This window comes from Schistocerca cancellata, chromosome 12 (genome assembly GCF_023864275.1).
Source record: "Schistocerca cancellata isolate TAMUIC-IGC-003103 chromosome 12, iqSchCanc2.1, whole genome shotgun sequence".
In the NCBI taxonomy this organism is placed as follows: Eukaryota; Metazoa; Arthropoda; class Insecta; order Orthoptera; family Acrididae; genus Schistocerca; species Schistocerca cancellata.
In genome coordinates this window covers 39,366,041-39,384,754 of record NC_064637.1, presented here as the reverse complement: position 1 = coordinate 39,384,754, position 18,714 = coordinate 39,366,041, and the positions used below count along the sequence as shown (strand labels likewise).

At 44.8% G+C, this 18,714-nt stretch overlaps 1 protein-coding gene across 1 annotated transcript in view; it reads left to right on the top strand.

The window, feature by feature from the left end:
- Positions 1-2,727: 2,727 nt before the first annotated feature.
- The window catches only part of LOC126109426 (translation initiation factor IF-2-like), a 61,888-nt gene continuing 45,901 nt past the window's right edge, over positions 2,728-18,714 (top strand). Inside the window, exon 1 of the mRNA XM_049914460.1 lies at positions 2,728-2,871. Within this exon, the coding sequence (XP_049770417.1) occupies positions 2,728-2,871 (144 nt within the window). The remainder of the gene's footprint in view (positions 2,872-18,714) is intronic.

The following is an 18,714-nucleotide window of genomic DNA, read 5'->3' as shown; positions in this document are numbered from 1 at the left end:
GCACTTCAATACCAGCCCAGTGTACTTTCAGCCAAACGTGTACGGGATGCATCTAGAAGGCCGTGATACATCTCTAGCCGATCCTGAACTTCTGAAAAAGTGTGTTCATGCAAAGCCCAAAATCCAAATGAGTCTCTAAATTCACTCATATGGAAACGATGCCCCTAAAACACATTTGCATCTGCTAGCAGTTATTATATTTAATGGTGGGAACGTGCGGAGGATGAAGGTATTAGAAAGAATCGGCTTCAAGATAGGAAATTGTACTCAGGACATCCTGAGAAAAATACATTTACAGCGCGTCTCTGCAGCTGAAAAGTCAGTTAAAGACCTGGTAAAGGAAAGGAGACAGACAACAAGAAACCAGAAGAGAAGCCTTGAAGGGAAACACGACCCAGAGTACAAATGTGGTGCCTACTGAAGAAGTGACGTAAAGAAAGATGTTAGATTGAACTTTAAATTGCGTTTAATGAAAAGTTTGTTATTTAAAATTTCATGTACCTTTTCCTCAGATTCTATGAATGACAGAATTATGAAATTTTGTACACATATTTCTGTAAACCAAATAAACGTTGTCTCAAGAACAAATTTTGAAATTGTAGTTGCAAGCTGAGATATGGGGCAAAGTGCTTGCAATTTTGCATGAATTTAAAACTGTACTTGTCGAATTGTAATTAAAAAGTTATGGAACTTCTCGTATTTGACCTATTCCAAAAACCTCATGAGAGAAGCTTACAACATATAAAGACATGAAACACAGAAATTTTTGTAGAAATCTCTTTAATACTTTGAGAACGTCGTTTATAGTTCTGCCAGTGGGCACAAGAGAAATTACGGGACAATGACAGATATTTTGCCCGCGTTTCATTTAGCGAGGAAGAGTCATTCACCAACAGCGGTAACGTGAATCGGCATATTATGCACTATTGGGCAACGGAAAATCCACGATGGCTGCGACAAGTGGAACATCAGCGACCTTGGCGGGTTAATGTATGGTGCGGCATTATGGGAAGAAGGATAATTGGCCCCCATTTTATCGATGGCAATCTAAATGGTGCAATTTATGCTGATTTCCTACGTAATGTTCTACCGATGCTACTAGAAAATGTTTCACTGCATGACAGGATGGCGATGTACTCCCAACATGATGGATGTCCGGCACATAGCTCGCGTGCGGTCGAAGCGGTATTGAATAGCATATTTCGTGACAGGTGGATTGGTCGTCGAAGCACCATACCACGGCCCGCACGTTCACCGGATCTGACGTCACCTGATTTCTTTCTGTGGGGAAAGTTGAAGGATATTTGCCATCGTGATCCACCGACAACGCCTGACAACATGCGTCTGCGCATTGTCAATGCATGTGCGAAAATTACGGAAGGCGAACTACTCGCTGTTGAGAGGAATGTCGTTTACACGAATTGCCAAACGCATTGAGGTTGACGGACATCATTTTGAGCATTTATTGCTTTAATGTGGTATATACAGGTTATCACGCTGTAACAGCATGCGTTGTCAGAAATGATAAGTTCACAAAGGTTTCACATTGGAACAACCGAAATAAAATATTCAAACGTACCTACGTTCTGTATTTTAATTTAAAAAAACCTATCTATTACCAACTGTTCGTCTAAAATTGTGAGCCATATGTTTGTGACTATTACAGAGCCATCTATCACAGAGCGAAAAAAGTGGTCGAACTAAAATATTCATATTTCTTTACATACTACACGAATATGCAATAAAAAATGGGGGTTCCTATTTTTTAAAAAACGCAGCTGATATCGGTTTGAGCTATGGCAGCGCCATCTAGGGGGCAAAACATAGCGCCATCTGGTTGCCCCCTTCAGGCTAGACAAGTTTCGTCCTTTGTAGTTTTTTCGTTTGATGTTTATTTCGTGAGTTATCTGGCCTGGTCACGATCAATGGACGACCCTGAATAATCAAAGGATTTTGTGTGTAAATGTGTCCCTTTCATGTAAAGCATGGTACAAAATTTCATTGCCATATCCCCAAGACTGTTGATTTGGTGCATTTTTGAAACAATGTGTCTTTTTTATCAACGTCCCCCTTAAGACAGCATTACTGCGCAGGAAATACTGAGCGTCTGGGGGTTTCCTTTACAAAAAAAAATGGCTCTGAGCACTATGGGACTGAACATCTGAGGTGTTCAGTCCCCTAAACTTGGAACTACTTTAAACTAACTAACCTAAGGACATCACACACATCCATGCCCGAGGCAGGATTCGAACTTGTGATCGTAGCGGTCGCGCGATTCCAGCCTGGAGCGCCTAGGACCACTCGGCCGCTCCGGCCGGCTTTCCTTCTCAGCTCATCGGAGATGTCAGACGGAATCTGGCACGTTGCAACGTGAGGGATGTTGATGGACACAGGCTGAGGAGACGGTAAGTCGTGTGGCGGTTTTCCAGACACTGAACAAGACTGACAGCGACAGCCTTTGTGCAGAGAAAGAGACCCGGCCGTGACTGGCGGCACAGACCGAAACCATTGTCGGTCCGGAGGCGATCTGGACAGGCGCAGGGATGCGGGCCTGGGACCACGGTAACGACCTGACCCCAGTGCCATAATGGGGACACAGCCACAGGGCGTGGAACGCCGGGGCGCGCACCGGCGCGGTTTTTGTGTCGTTCGGCGCGGGAGGAGGATGAAACGGAACAAAGGAGGGGTCCAAGAAAGGACGCGTGCCGGCCGTGTTTGCAGATGCTAATGGGCCCACCCAGGTCCCAGGGGCCGGACTGGGCCGGCCTGCGAGGCGGCGGCCGGGTGGACGCGTCGGAAGGCCGCCACGGCCAGCCCGCGAGCTCCGTGGCAGCGTACAGCTCCGGACAAGGGAACAGCCGCCTCTCTGAGGTACAGCCACGGGAAACAGTGGCGGGAGAACTGCCTCACCTCAGCCGTCTGGCTGTTACGGCAAATCAACTCCAACTGCCTCAGTTAGAGGAAAATCAGGAATACAGAAATACAAGTCGCTGAGGAATGAAATAAATAGGAAGTGCAGGGAAGCCAAGACGAAATGGCTGCAGGAAAAATGTGAAGACATCGAAAAAGATATGATTGTCGGAAGGACAGACTCAGCATACAGGAAAGTCAAAACAACCTTTGGTGACATTAAAAGCAACGGTGGTAACATTAAGAGTGCAACGGGAAATCCACTGTTAAATGCAGAGGAGCGAGCAGATAGGTGGAAACAATACACTGAAAGCCTCTATGAGGGTGAAGATTTGTCTGATGTGATAGAAGAAGAAACAGGACTCGATTTAGAAGAGATAGGGGATCCAGTATTAGAATCGGAATTTAAAAGAGCTTTGGAGGACTTGCGGTCAAATAAGGCAGAAGGGATAGATAACATTCCATCAGAATTTCTAAAATCATTGGGGGAAGTGGCAACAAAACTATTCACGTTGGTGTGTAGAATATATGAGTCTGGCGATACACCATCTGACTTTCGGAAAAGCATCATCCACACAATTCCGAAGACGGCAAGAGTTGACAAGTGCGAGAATTATCGCACAATCAGCTTAACAGCTCATGCATCGAAGCTGCTTACAACAATAATATACAGAAGAATGGAAAAGAAAATTGAGAATGCGCTAGGTGACGATCAGTTTGGCTTTAGGAAAAGTAAAGGGACGAGAGAGGCAATTCTGACGTTACGGCTAATAATGGAAGTAAGGCTAAAGAAAAATCAAGACACTTTCATAGGATTTGTCGACCTGGAAAAAGCGTTCGACAATATAAAATGGTGCAAGCTGTTCGAGATTCTGAAAAAAGTAGGGATAAGCTATAGGGAGAGACGGGTCACATACAATATGTACAACAACCAAGAGGGAATAATAAGAGTGGACGATCAAGAACGAAGTGCTCGTATTAAGAAGGGTTTAGGACAAGGCTGTAGCCGTTCGCCCCTACTCTTCAATATGTACATCGAGGAAGCAATGATGGAAATAAAACAAAGGTTCAAGAGTGGAATTAAAATACAAGGTGAAAGGATATCAATGATACGATTCGCTGATGACATTGCTATCCTGAGTGAAAGTGAAGAAGAATTAAATGATCTGCTGAACGGAATGAACAGTCTAATGAGTACACAGTATGGTTTGAGAGTAAATCGGAGAAAGACGAAGGTAATGAGAAGTAGTAGAAAAGAGAACAGCGAGAAACTTAACATCAGGATTGATGGTAACGAAGTCAATGAAGTTAAGGAATTCTGCTACCTAGGCAGTAAAATAACCAATGACGGACGGAGCAAGGAGGACATCAAAAGCAGACTCGCTATGGCAAAAAAGGCATTTCTGGCCAAGAGAAATCAACTAATATCAAATACCGGCCTTAATTTGAGGAAGAAATTTCTGACGATGTACGTCTGGAGTACAGCATTGTATGGTAGTGAAACATGGACTGTGGGAAAACCGGAACAGAAGAGAATCGATGCATTTGAGATGTGGTGCTATAGACGAATATTGAAAATTAGGTGAACTGATAAGGTAAGGAATGAGGAGGTTCTACGCAGAATCGGAGAGGAAAGAAATATGTGGAAAACACTGATAAGGAGAAGGGACAGGATGATAGGACATCTGCTAAGACATGAGGGAATGACTTCCATGGTACTAGAGGGAGCTGTAGAGGGCAAAAACTGTAGAGGAAGACTGAGGCCGAAATACGTCAAGCAAATAATTGATGACGTGGGTTGCAAGTGCTACTCAGAGATGAAGAGGTTAGCACAGGAAAGGAATTCGTGGCGGGCCGCATGAAACCAGTCAGTAGACTGATGACCAAAAAAACTGGATGACTGGATGACTGGAATACTCTCTTTCAAATTCTGGAGGTGGCAGGGGTGAAATACAGGGAGCCCACACGGAGGCATAACGACAATCCTTCTTTCCATGAACAATACGAGACTGGAATAGAAGGGAGAACCGATAGAGGTACTCTAGGTACCCTCCGCCACACACCGTGAGCTGGCTTGCGGAGTATGGATGTAGATGGAAATGTAGATCGAAAGGCTATTTAAAATCTGTACAGAAACCAGATGGCAATTGTAGGAGTCGAGGGGTACGAAAGGGAAGCAGTCGTTGGAAAGGGAGTGAGTGGGGGTTGTAGCCTATCCACGATGTTATTCACTATATATATTGAGCAAGCAGTAAAGGAAACAAATGGAAAATTCGGAGTAGGAATTAAAATCCATGGAGAAGAAATAAAAACTTTGAGGTTCGCCGATCACATTGTAATTCTGTCAGAGACAGCAAAGGACTTGGAAGAGCAGTTGAACGGAATGAACAGTGTCTTGAAAGGAGGACATACGATGAACATCAACAAAAGCAAAACGGGGATAATGGAATGTAGTCGAATTAAGTCGGGTGATGTTGAGGGAATTAGATTAGGAAATGACACACTTAAAGTAGTAAAGGAGTTTTGCTATTTGGGGAGCAAAATAACTGATGGTGGTCGAAGTAGAGAGGATATAAAATGTAGACTGGCAATGGCAAGGAAAACATTTCTGAAGTAGAGAAATTTGTTAACATCGAGTATACATTTAATTGTCAGGAAGTCGTTTCTGAAAGTATTTGTATGGAGTGTAGGCATGTATGGAAGTGAAACGTGAACGATAAATATTGGACAAGAAGAGAGTAGAAGATTTCGAAATGTGGTGCTACAGACGAATGCTGTAGATTATATGGGTAGATCACATAACTAATGAGGAGGTATTTAATAGAATTGGAGAGAAGAGAAATTTGGGGCACAACTTGACTAGAAGAAGGGATCGCTTGGTGTTGCATGTTCTGAGGCATCAAGGGATCACCAATGGAGCGTGGAGGGTAAAAATCGTGGAGAGAGACCAAGAGATGAATACACTAAGGAGATTCAGAAGGATGTAGGCTGCAGTACGTACTGGGAGATGAAGCTTGCGCAGGGTAGAGTAGCATGGAGAGCTGCATCAAACCAGTCTTTGGACTGAAGACCACAACAACAACAACAACAACAAGGTTGGCCCATACGGTGAGGTGGGACTAAATGGATCATTTCAAATTTCTTGGCCCCAAAGGGTAGTAAATATTTTATTACACGTAATACTCTAAAGCGCCAAAGAATAGCCGGCCAGAGTGGCCGAGCAGTTCCAGGCGCTTCAGTCCGGAACCGCGCGACTGCTACGGTTGCAGGTTCGAATCCTGCCTCGGGCATGGATGTGTGTGATGTCCTTAGGTTAGTTACGTTTAAGAAGTTCTAAGTTCTAGCGGACTGATGACCTCAGAAATTAAGTCCCATAGTGATCAGAGCCATTTGAACCATTTTGACGCGTTTTGGATTTCATACATCATCAGATATCCAGGAGCGATTGCTGCACGTAGATACGGCGTTCCACATACAACTCGAAATATCGTATCCACGTGCACCAATCGCTCGTGGATATCTGGAAACGTGTCATGTCGGCAATACAGTGGTTCCTTGCCTGATTGTTCGACTGTTACGATTGCGACCCAGTGAGCTTGACTGCAAAACTACTGATTACTATAATAATGATCGCCTGCCTACTGCATGGCTTTATGTCAGACTCACAGGCCTATTATTGAAATGAAAGCATTCTCGAAAATCTTGGAATCTCTGAGAGTGATGTCGTGCCTGGATCAGTGTTGGTAACATGCACAAATAGTCGAGATTCCCAGACTGGATGAACTGGAAGGCGAGAAACTTATTCGTTTGAAGAGAAAGCTACTATACAAATAACAAAATAAAGGTCAAAGCTGTCCGTTAACATTAAAAATAATACCAAACCGTACAATCAATCAGGGATATACAAACTTAACTGCAACTCATGTCCAAAAACATACATAGGCCAAACAGGGAGAAACTTCAATATACGTTTTCGAGAACACATAGATGCTCTTCGTTTAAAAAACTTACATAAATCCACATTTGCTCAACATGTAGCAGAACAACAACATCAAGTAACAGACATATCACATAACCTACAAGTTCTCCACCTAGCCAACAAAGGAAAAAGAATGAACCTCCTAGAAGAAATCGAAATTAATTCACATAAACATGCATCCCCTTCTGACATACTTAACGACCGAACTGTTACCAAACCGAATATTTCTGAAAAACTTCCACACTCTACTTATCAAACCACTTACTAAGCACAATCAAGAAATAACATAATCTAATATAAACCCAACAAATGCATGTAATAATATATAACATAAAAATCTTAATTCTATCTTTGTTATGTTGTAAATGTATGAATTACTACTTTGTATAAATGTGTTATGTTAGTTTATTATCTTCAATACTGCCTAAGTAACCAAAAAAAAATTGTATACATCGTACTTAGAATCCTTCTATCACCCAAGTCAATGTTTTGTAAACAGTAGCTTAGCTAGAAACTCAAAACTTTCGTAAAATATAACTCTGTCCATAGATAAACAGCTTGTATGTGAACAAAACTGTCAGTGGACAACATGGCGGATAACAGTGCACCTGTGTAAAATACGTGACCAGAAGTGTTTTTGCTGTTACAAAAAAGAAGAACAAAAAAGAAAAAACAAGGAGAGGAGAATTTAAGTAAAATTAACAACAGATAGTGCGTAACTTTAAACTCGCGAAATTGAAGTAAATGATTGGGATCGTTGCTTTTGCACAGGCCAGCTGCAGCATCCAAACTGCCGTCGATATTGTACCACTGTAGAAACTGAAGATACATGTAATTTGCCAGCTGAAGATGGGTGCAAACCCGTAATGCATATTGGCGTAAACAAAAACGCATTAAAAAAGTGGCTGGTCGCTGTATTTTTATAGTAAAGTATCGTAAGAAGTATCAATATACGCAGTTAAGTTTGTACGGATTCCTCAATGCCCGAATCCGGCCATTTTTTTCATTTTTTGTTTATTTGTTTCAAAACGCTTCGTAATCTGGAGCTTCCATTCGTGTCACTGTCATTTCTGACAAAGCCCTGCGTACAGGCTACGATAAATGTGGACGAAATCGCTAACGATGAATGGGCGTGGCCTTCTTGTTAGTATCCAAAATCGGCGTGCCTCCGCCTATTCCGTGGAGGTGCACTGGAGGAGAAAGGATTTCGAGGAAGGCAGGGCGGGGCGGCCTTGACTCTGTTTACTAAGGCGGTGTTCGCAGAACGGCGACTTCCTGTCCGCGGTGCAGAGGGAGACACGCAGCACACAAACAGCACGACCTGCAGCGGCAGGAAGTGAGGCCGGAGGTCGGGGTCGGGTTTCTGTAGCGCAGGGCTTCACAACATACGTGCTCGAGGAGCAAGCTGTGAGCAGCAAGGCGCGAGCACGGAGCAGCGCGAGCACGCTATCCCCACTACCGGACCAGAGCGGAGAGTGGGGAGAGTCACGTGGGGCACACAACAGTTGCCGCCAGTCAATGTAAATCCGCGGCCACCTGCAGGGATATCACTCACAAATTATTACTGCGGCAAATGAAACAAATAAAGGAGAATGTACACGTGCCACATAATTTTATTAGCTTAGTGTATGCCTCTGCCATCTGTAGACACTGAAACTAAAGAATTCCACGACAATCCTATATTTTCAACACTACTTAAAATATCACCTCCGGTTGTAGTGTTCTTCATGACTACAACATCGAGGAGCTCCTCCCTCACCTGAAGATCTCTATTAACACCTCTAATAAATATGGCAAGCTGCGCTGTTCCAGTGATATCAAGACTTTCGTCCAGTGCTAGAGAATACGCCATAAAATCTTTACAGATATTTGCAATCTGGCTCTGGACGTCGTCTGCCATGTCCTGTATGCGACGCATAATGGTCGTGTTAGATAATGGCACAATCCGAAACTGTTCAACTTGAGATGGACACAAATGTTCCGCTGCAACTACCAAACATTCTTTTATTAAATCGCCATCAGTTAAGAGGCACAGGGATTTTGCTAAAAGCAAAGCAATTTTGTAACCCACTCCGAGAGCTGCCTCAGCTGATTTTTCTTCGTCGTCCAGATCTTCTTCGGATAGCTTCCTTTTAAGTTTATTAACTTCCTGTGCACGATCTGGTCCATCACATTTTCCACTTCCGTGGTCTTTCGCGTGGTACGACATATAATGTTACTGCAATTTAAATTTCCTGAAAGAATTCAGCGTTTTGTGACATACTAAACATTTTGCAACACCATATTTTTCTGTAAACAGATACAATACCTCCTAGTGGGGGCTGAACTGTGAAAGCATGGTTGGAGTTACACAACGGCGACTAGACATGATTCTTAACCAGCGAAGTGACCGTTGTCTGAGCTGATCGTAGTACTTTAAACGTTACACAGTCGGCGCGAATTCAATAGGCACGCTGCGGCCCTATTCAAACGTGCGCGCGCATTTCCCCTCCCTCCCCTCCCACCCTACTACGCGACCTTGCACCTGCTCGCGAGCACGTGCCTGAGCAGACGCGAGTACTCGCGCTCAAAACCGGCCAGTTGTTAAGAGCTGCTCTAGCGTGTGTGTCTGCCCAGTAGTAGAAGGATAGGCTGCTAGGGTTGGCCCCCACTGGGGACGCCGCTCCCCGTGCCCCTGTAATACGGGACCTGCCCGCTCTGTGGCGGTCGGCGCCGCACCACGTGACCAGCAACAGGTGTAGGCGGGCTGCCTGCAAGCAGGCGCGCGGCTCAAGGGACCAGTCACCTACTCCAGTCTATCGATACGTGCACAGTAGCGTTCCGATCGACCAGTGTACCAGAATCGATCAATAAGGGCAGGGAGGAGGAGCCCACAAATCAGGAGCAGTGCTTACGCGAACAGGCAGAAGCGTGAAGGCCCACTATCACTCTAGAGCTAACTGATATGCTACCACAGCTGTGCGTGACAGCCGATTTTTTATTACTAATTTGTCGATAAATTTGTTGCATGTCGTCGACTAGGAAGTTCCGCGCCACCGCCCAGCTTCGAGTTCTGGAGAACATAGTAGTATCCAGAGAATGGTGGTAACATGAGACAACGGACCAAGCACCATCGACTCCGCAGCACTGAGTCTTAGTTTTCTATCCATCTTGGACTGGCGTGGTTATGTTGGCGCCAAGCTACGGATAGTGAAGTTAAGCAGGTACTGGGTGATCAAAAAGTCAGTATAAATTTGAAAACTGAATAAATCACGGGATAATGTAGATAGAGAGGTACAAACTGACACACATGCTAGGAATGACATGGGGTTTTATTAGAACCAAAAAAATACGAACGTTCAAAAGATGTCCGACAGATGGCGCTACATCTGATCAGAATAGCAATAATTAGCATAACAAAGTAAGACAAAGCAAAGATGATATTCTTTACAGGAAATGCTCAATATGTCCACCATCATTCCTCAACAATAGCTGTAGTCGAGGAATAATGTTGTTAACAGCACTGTAAAGCATGTCCGGAGTTATGGTGAGGCATTGGCGTCGGATGTCTTTCAGCATCCCTAGAGATGTCGGTCGATCACGATACACTTGCGACTTCAGGTAACCCCAAAGCCAATAGCCGCACGGACTGAGGTCTGCGGACCTGGGAGGCCAAGCATGACGAAAGTGGCGGCGGAGCACGCGATTATCACTAAACGACGTGCGCAAGAGATCTTTCACGCCTCTAGCAATATGGGATTGTTCTAATAAAACCCCATGTCATTCCAAGTATGTGCGTCAATTTTTACCTCTGTCTACATTATTCCGTGGTTTATTAAGTTTTCAAATTTATATGGAATTTTTGATCACCCGGTATACAGAATGAAGTGATGAACGAAAAATGTAGCAAGGCAGGGATTCGAACCCGGGTCTCGTGCTCACAAGGCAGACGCGCTATCCACTACGCCACCCTGGCACAGTGGCTTAGCAGAACTGCATCGACTACCCTAACACGTCTCCCTCCTCAATCTAAATTAGCATTCACGTCTCAGCGCACTTGATATTCCACCTAAACTCGAACAGCATGGCAGACACTCTCTAACTGTAATAGAATAGCAACAACTCATTGAATGAAACGGGGGATCCTGCCTGAAACCCAGGTATAGATGTTTAGCCAGGTTGGACCACATGTTTCCAGAATCCTTCTCAGGCCTCAAACATGTATGACTAAAGCGAAGAACGAAAATTTTTTCCCAGAGGCAGGATTCGAACCCGAGTCTCGTGCTCACTAGGCAGATGCACTAACCCGTATGCCATCCTGGCACAGTGGCTTCGCCCAACTGCAGGACTGACGAGGGAGGCGTGATAGGGTAGTCTGTGTAGGCTGGCATACAGGTTAGTCGACCTGCCTAATGAGCAGAAGACTCGGGTTCGAATCCCGGCGCTGGTACAAATTTCCATGCTTTAATACACTCTGCGTACATACACCACAGAAGTTTCAGGCTTGGATGGTCTCTGGTACCGCATAGTTTCATTTGATATCCAAGTTAGCTGATTCATGGTTTGAAAGGTAGTTGGAAGGTTTTGTATTAAGGGACTCAGTGCCTGTAAAATTATTTACAGATTATTCCTACCGTCAAAACCTTCATCCGCCTCCAGCGAGGACAGGTACATCTAAGATGCATTAGTCACATAAACAAGTGTTTTTTTCTTTCCCGAAAACAATCTAAAGATTTTGCTCGTGATTTTTTTACGCACTGTATATAGATTGCAGTTGCAGTTATTACAACGCATACCCGTCTCATCCAGCGGCCACGTGAAGGGTCGGAAATGGACCTCTTTCTTCTTATGTTATTATACCGTTGTTCATGTCGAACGACTGTCGTTCATCTCCATACGTGGACTCCTAATCATGCATTATCTACAAAACGTTGTTTACACTTCCTATGACACTCCAATCGTAATTTCTAAACCCCTTTAGGTTTATAATTTTACGTGTGTTGACATTATATCTCTGTTCACTGCCTAGCACTTCTAGGCGGCGTTTGAAAAATTCCGAATACCCTCTCATCGTAGGCTAAGAATTAGTTATAAAAAAATTAAACGCCGTCCGAACAGGCCAGGAAGACACAACGGTACTGACCGGCCGCCGTGTCATCCTCAGCCCACATGGGTCACTGGATGCGGATATGGAGATGCATGTGGTGAACACACCGCTAACCCGGCCGTATGTCAGTTTACGAGACCGGAGCCGCTACTTCTCAGTCAAGTAGCTCCTCAGTTTGCCTCACAAGGGCTGAGTGCACCCCGCTTGCCAACAGCGCCCGGCAGACCGGATGGTCACCCATCCGACTGCTAGCCCAGCCCGAAAGCGCTTAACTTCGGTGATCTGACGGGAGCCGGTGTTACTACTGCTGCAAGGCCGTTGGCTAGAATTAATAATAATAATAATAATAATAATAATAATAAAGGATACTGAATCGTTCATGACACGTCTACTCACCCTACGTTGCTGTACCAATTACAGCAAATGCTGTTGTTACTGTATTGTTCAAATAGTTCAAATGGCTCTGAGCACTACGGGACTTAGGTCTGACATCTGAGGTCATCAGTCTCCTAGAACGGAGGACTACTTAAACCTAACCAAACTAAGGACATCACGCACATCCATGCCCGAGGCAGGATTGGAACCTGCGACCGTAGCAGTCGCGCGGTTACAGACTGAAGCACCTAGAACTGCTTGGTCACAGAGGCTGGCTACTGTATTGTACTGGCGGTTTTAATGCTTTATTGTGCTATATATAATGATGTCTTCATCTGTAATTCATTTTAGAACTTGGCACGTACCTCCGTCTCTGGTAACAATTTGTTCCTAGACAATCAATCACATGCTAAAAAGACCACCACTTGCTGAAACAAATATCTTAGATTTCACATTCGTTGTATGCAAAATAAATACATAAATAAAAACATAGTTGTCTGAGAACTTTTCGGGCTCACTGTGCTTCTAGAATAAATCTCATGACATTCTTAGGCCCGTATTACACTACCAAATTTCTTTGACAAAGAAATTTGATTAAATATTTACCTTATTTGTTCGACAAAGATCTGTAACGTGTTGCAAAAAGGATATTACACTGTCATAGTTCCTTCAAGGCGCTGCAGTCCGCAACCGCGGGACTGCTACGGTCGCAGGTTCGAATCCTGCCTCGGGCATGGGTGTGTGTGATGTCCTTAGGTTAGTTAGGTTTAAGTAGTTCTAAGTTCTAGGGGAATGATAACCTCATATGTTGAGTCCCATAGTGCTCACAGCCATTTGAACCATTTTTTAGATAGTTCCTTTAGAATGGCTGGTCTGTTCTAACAGAAGTCCGCATTATATCAACTGAGAAATTGCTACTTCTTATGCTGTTAGTTTCGTAATTCGCAGTCACTAAAAGGGACAGCGGTTTAACTAATAGGAGTACGACATGGGATTAAAGTAACAGCCCACATCCTCATAATTCTGAGTGCTATGCAATGTATACAATTCATAGTAGCCGAGTTGTAACCGCATCATCTAAAATCCTTCAGCACGTGAACTGAATTGCGGCATGACGTATTTATGTTTAAAAGGAACGGATTGTGAGTATATCCGCGTGCTCGCCAAGTACTTTCAGACGCTCTGCGCCGATTGCAGTTCGTTTCTCGATTTTCTTCTTAGATTGTAGACTCGTTTTAATGCGTGCACAGCTAGGCACGACTTTTACATTCCTGGAAACTAGTTGCTATACATCCTTATAAAAGACCTTTTAGCCTTGTCGTTACTTCAGATGGTTCAAATGGCTCTAAGCACTATGGACTTAACATCTGAGGTCATCAGTCCCCTAGACTTAGAACTACTTAAACCTAACTAACCTAAGGGCATCAAAAACATCCATGCCCGAGGCAGGATTCGAACCTGCGACCGTAGCAGCAGCGTAGTTCCGGACTGAAGCGCCTAGAACCGCTCGGCCATAGCGGCCGGCGTCGTTACTTCTATGCCTTACATGTACCTAACAAGTTCCTCTTTCCCGGCTGCAACATTTAGTCCCCTGTTATCTCCGTCTGTAACACTTTCTTATTTGTGTGCATACCTTCACAAACACCTAGGACATGCTCCATTACATTTCGTACAAAACTCAATTTCTATTCACTTCCAGATAGCATCGCTCCATCATCAGTGAATCACATTGTACTTATTTTCCGTCCGTGACAGATAACAACAATTCTTTAACGCCATTTTCAAAGAACAAATAAACATCAATGGTGACAATGACCTTGCCTCTTATCGCTCCAGGTTTTCTCATACAAATCTACCAGAAGAGGCTACTCTAATCCACAAATGAAATGTATTCGCAGTTGTGAATACGAACAACCATCACGTGAGTAAGGGAATGACGAATTGCTACTACCACAACTGCACTGTGTGTTTGTATTTGAAAGAAAAGCGGCGGAAAAAAGGAAACATACTTGGATGAACCCAGAGGTATTACGTCGAGATAATAGAAGCATTCAGCAAAATTTGTTACGAGAGCCGTAAGTGGAGGGCGTGAACTCTTATATACAAATTAATTATGAATGGATGAGAGAGTATTTCAGTATTTGCTCAGTAAGCTGGCTTCTCATATTACTAAACAGAATACTCTCTTAAGAAATGCCGGCCACTGAGGCCAAGCGTTTCTAGGCGCTTCAGTCAGGAACTACGCAGCTGCTACGGTCGCACGTTCGAATCCTGCCTCGGGCATGAATGCGTGTGATGTCAAAAATGGCTCTGAGCACTATGGGACTTAACTACTGTGGTCATCAGTCCCCTAAAACTTAGAACTACTTAAACCTAACTAACCGAAGGATATCACACACATCCACGCCCAATGCAGGATTCGAACCTGCGACCGTAGCGGTCACGCGGTTCCAGACTGTAGCGGCTATGACCGCACGGCCACTCCGGCCGGCGCGTGTGATGTCCTTAAGTTAGTTAGGTATAAGTAGTTCTAGGTTCTACGGGACTGATCTCAGATGTTAAGTTCCACAGTGCTCAGAGCCCTTTGAACCATTTGAACTCGTGAACTACGTCAAACATACACTACTGGCCATTAAAATTGCTACACCAAGAAGAAATGCAGATATAAACGGGTATTCATTGAGACTGTTATACTAGAACTGACATGCGATTACATTTTCACGCAATTTGGGGGCATAGATCCTGAGAAATCAGTACCCAGAACAACCACCTCTGGCCGTTATAACGGCTTTGATTCACCTGGGCATTGAGTAACACAGAGCTTGGATGACGTGTAGAGGTACAGCTGCCCATGCAGCTTCAACACGATACCACAGTTCATCAAGAGTAGTGACTGGCGAATTGTGACGAACCAGTTGCTCGGCCACCATTGACAAGACGTTTTCAGTTGGTGAGAGATCTGGAGAATGTGCTGGCCAGAGCAGCAGTCGAACATTTCCTATATCCAGAAAGACCCGTACAGGTCCTGCAACATGCAGTCGTGCATTATCCTGCTGAAATGTAGGGTTTCGCAGGTATCGAATGAAGGGCAGAGCCACGGGTCGTAACACATCCGAAATGGAACGTCCACTGTTCGGAGTGCTGTCAATGCGAACATCAAGTGAACGAGACGTGTAACCAATGGCACGTCATGGCATCACGTCGGGTGATACGCCAGAATGGCGATGACGAATACACATTTCCAATGTGCGTTCACCGCGATGTCGCCAAACACGGATGCGACCATCGTGATGCTGTAAACAGAACCTGGATTCATCCGAAAAAATGATGTTTTGCCATTCGTGCACGCAGGTTCGTCGTCGAGTACACCATCGCAGGCGCTCCTGTCTGTGATGCAGCGTCAAGGGTAACCGCAGCCACGGTCTCCGAGCTGATAGTCCATGCTGCTGCAAACGTCGTCGAACTGTTCCTTGTCGTCTTGCAAACGTCCCCAACTGTTGACTCAGGGATCGAGACGTGGCTGCACGATCCGTTGCAGCCATGCGGATAACATGCCTGTCATCTCGACTGCTAGTGATACGAGGCCGTTGGGATCCAGCTCGGCGTTCCGTATTACCCTCCCGAACCCACCGAGTCCATATTCTGCTAACAGTCATTGGATCTCGACCAACGCGAGCAGCAATGTCTCGATACGATAAACCGCAATCGCGATAGGCTACAATCCGACCTTTATCCAAGTCGGAAACGTGATGGTATGCATTTCTCCTCCTTACACGAGGCATCACAACAACGTTTCACCAGGCAACGCCGGTCAACTGCTGTTTGTGTATGAGAAATCGTTTGGTAACTTTCCTCATGTCAGCACGTTGTAGGTGTCACCACCGGCGCCAACCTTGTGTGAATGCTCTGAAAAGCTGATCATTTGCGTATCACAGCATCTTCTTCCTGTCGGTTAAATTTCGCGTCTGTAGCACGTCATCTTCGTGGTGTAGCAATTTTAATGGCCAGTAGTGTATTTGACATACCAATTTTGTCAAAGAAGTTTGATACAGACCTTAGAAATGTTACTGTGAGTCACTTCTGCTACGGAAGATCACCTGACAAACATTTCCCGTAAGAGTATCAACCCCTTGCTAAAAGAAAACTGCCTGTGATTTCACGTTCGCTGCGTGGCAGGTGAAGTAGTAGTCCGGCAACTTGTGGGACACACTGTGGTTTTCGAGTAAATCTCGTAACATCCTCGGGAACAGTTGCCCAGCCGCTGCGTCCCTTTTGCCTGCGATGGGACTTTATTACCGCTGCGACGGTTAACAAACGCGGTAAAAAAGGGGCGGTCGCACGCTATTTAGTTTAGTGTGCTCGTAAAGCGGGTGGCAGGGTAAGAGCACGAACGGATCGGTCGCAGCTCGCGCGTCGCTTTAGATACGGCCCGGGGGCACCGGGCAGGCAGGCAGAGGCAGGAATAACAGACGGCGAGATAGTACACAGCAGATAAGGGCCGGGTTAGTGGGTCATAGGTAAACTCCGGAGCGCCGGCCGCCGGCTGTAAAAGCTGCGAGGAGCTGGCAGGGGGAGGGAAGGGCACGGTGGCCACTAAAATTAATGCGTTCCTCCCCCGCCATCCCCCGTCGCTCCTAACCCACAAAAAAAGGCAGAGGCGGCCAGAAAGGGTGGCCACCGGAAGTGCAGTCCGACCACCCTCCCCCCATTCTAACTCTCGCCTCGCCTCCACTACCCTAATTTTTGTTTTCCTCTTTGTTCCGTCGCTAAGCCAGGAACTGACCTCGATTTGGGAAGAGACTCTCGCCCAACTAGAGCCTAATTTGTGACGAAATCTCTCTCTCGAGTACGTGGACTCGTAACAGCAAAATGTAGAAGATTTTATTTAGTTCATGACTCTGATTCTCCTACATTGCTACTCGGCAATTTACATTTTAAGTACCTCGCACAGGGCACATCGAAACGTCTTCACAGTACTTCTCTACAGTTCGAACATCTAACACTTCGCGGAAAAAATAAACATTTAAAACTTTCCGGTCCAGAAGGTATCCCAATCAGGTTCCTTTCAGAGTATGCAGACACAATAGCGCCTTTCTTAGCAATTATATACCGGGTGATCAAAAAGTCAGTATGAATTTGAAAACTGAATAAATCACGGAATAATGTAGATAGAGAGGTACAATTTGACACACATGCTTGGAATGACATGACGTTTTATTAGAACAAAAAAAAGTTTAAAAAATGTCCGACAGATGGCGCTTCATTTGATCAGAATAGCAATAATTAGCATAACAAAGCAAAGATGATGTTCTTTACAGGAAATGCTCAATATGTCCATCACTCCTCAACATAGCTGTAGTCGGAGAATAATGTTGTGAACAGCACTGTAAGTCATGTCCGGAGTTACGGTAAGGCATTGGCGTCGGATGTTGTCTTTCAGCATCCCTAGATATGTCGGTCGATCACGATACACTTGCGACTCCAGGTAACCCCAAAGTCAATAATCGCAAAGACAGATGTCTGGGGACCTGGGAGGCCAAGCATGACGAAAGTGGCGGCTGAGCACACGATCACCACCAAACGACGCGCGCAAGAGATCTTTCACGCGCCATCTGCCGGACATTTTGTGAACTCTTTTTTTTTGTTCAAATAAAACCCCATGTCATTCCAAGCATGTCTGTCAATTTGTACCTCTCTACCTACATTATTCCGTGGTTTAGTAAGTTTTCAAATTTATACCGACTTTTTGATCCACCGGTACAACCGCTCACTTGACGAAAGGTATGTTCCTAAAGACTGGAAAGTAGCACAGGACACACCAATATTCAAGAAAGGAAATAGGAATAAAATGGTTCAAATGGCTCTGAGCACTATTGGACTTAACATCAGAGGTCATCAGTCCCCTAGAACTTAGAACTAATTAAACCTAACTAACCTAAGGACATCACACACATCCATGCCCGAGGCAGGATTCGAACCTGCGACCGTAGCAGTCGCGCGAAATAGGAATAACCCACTGAATTACAGACCTATATCAGTGACCTCAATTTGCAGTAGGATATTGGAGCATGTACTCGAACATTATGAATCACCTTGAAGAAAATGACTTATTGATACATAACCAACACGGATTCAGAGAATATCGTTCTTGTGCAACGCAGCTAGCTCTTTATTCCCATGGAGTAATGAGTGCTGTCGACAAGGGATCTCAGATATATTCTATATTCCTAGATTTCCAGAAGGCTTTTGACACCGTTCCTCACAAGCGACTATGAATCAAATTGCGTGCATATTGAGTTTCGTCTCAGTTGTGTGACTGTATTCGTGATTTCCTCTGAGAGAGGTCACAGTTCGTAGTGACAGA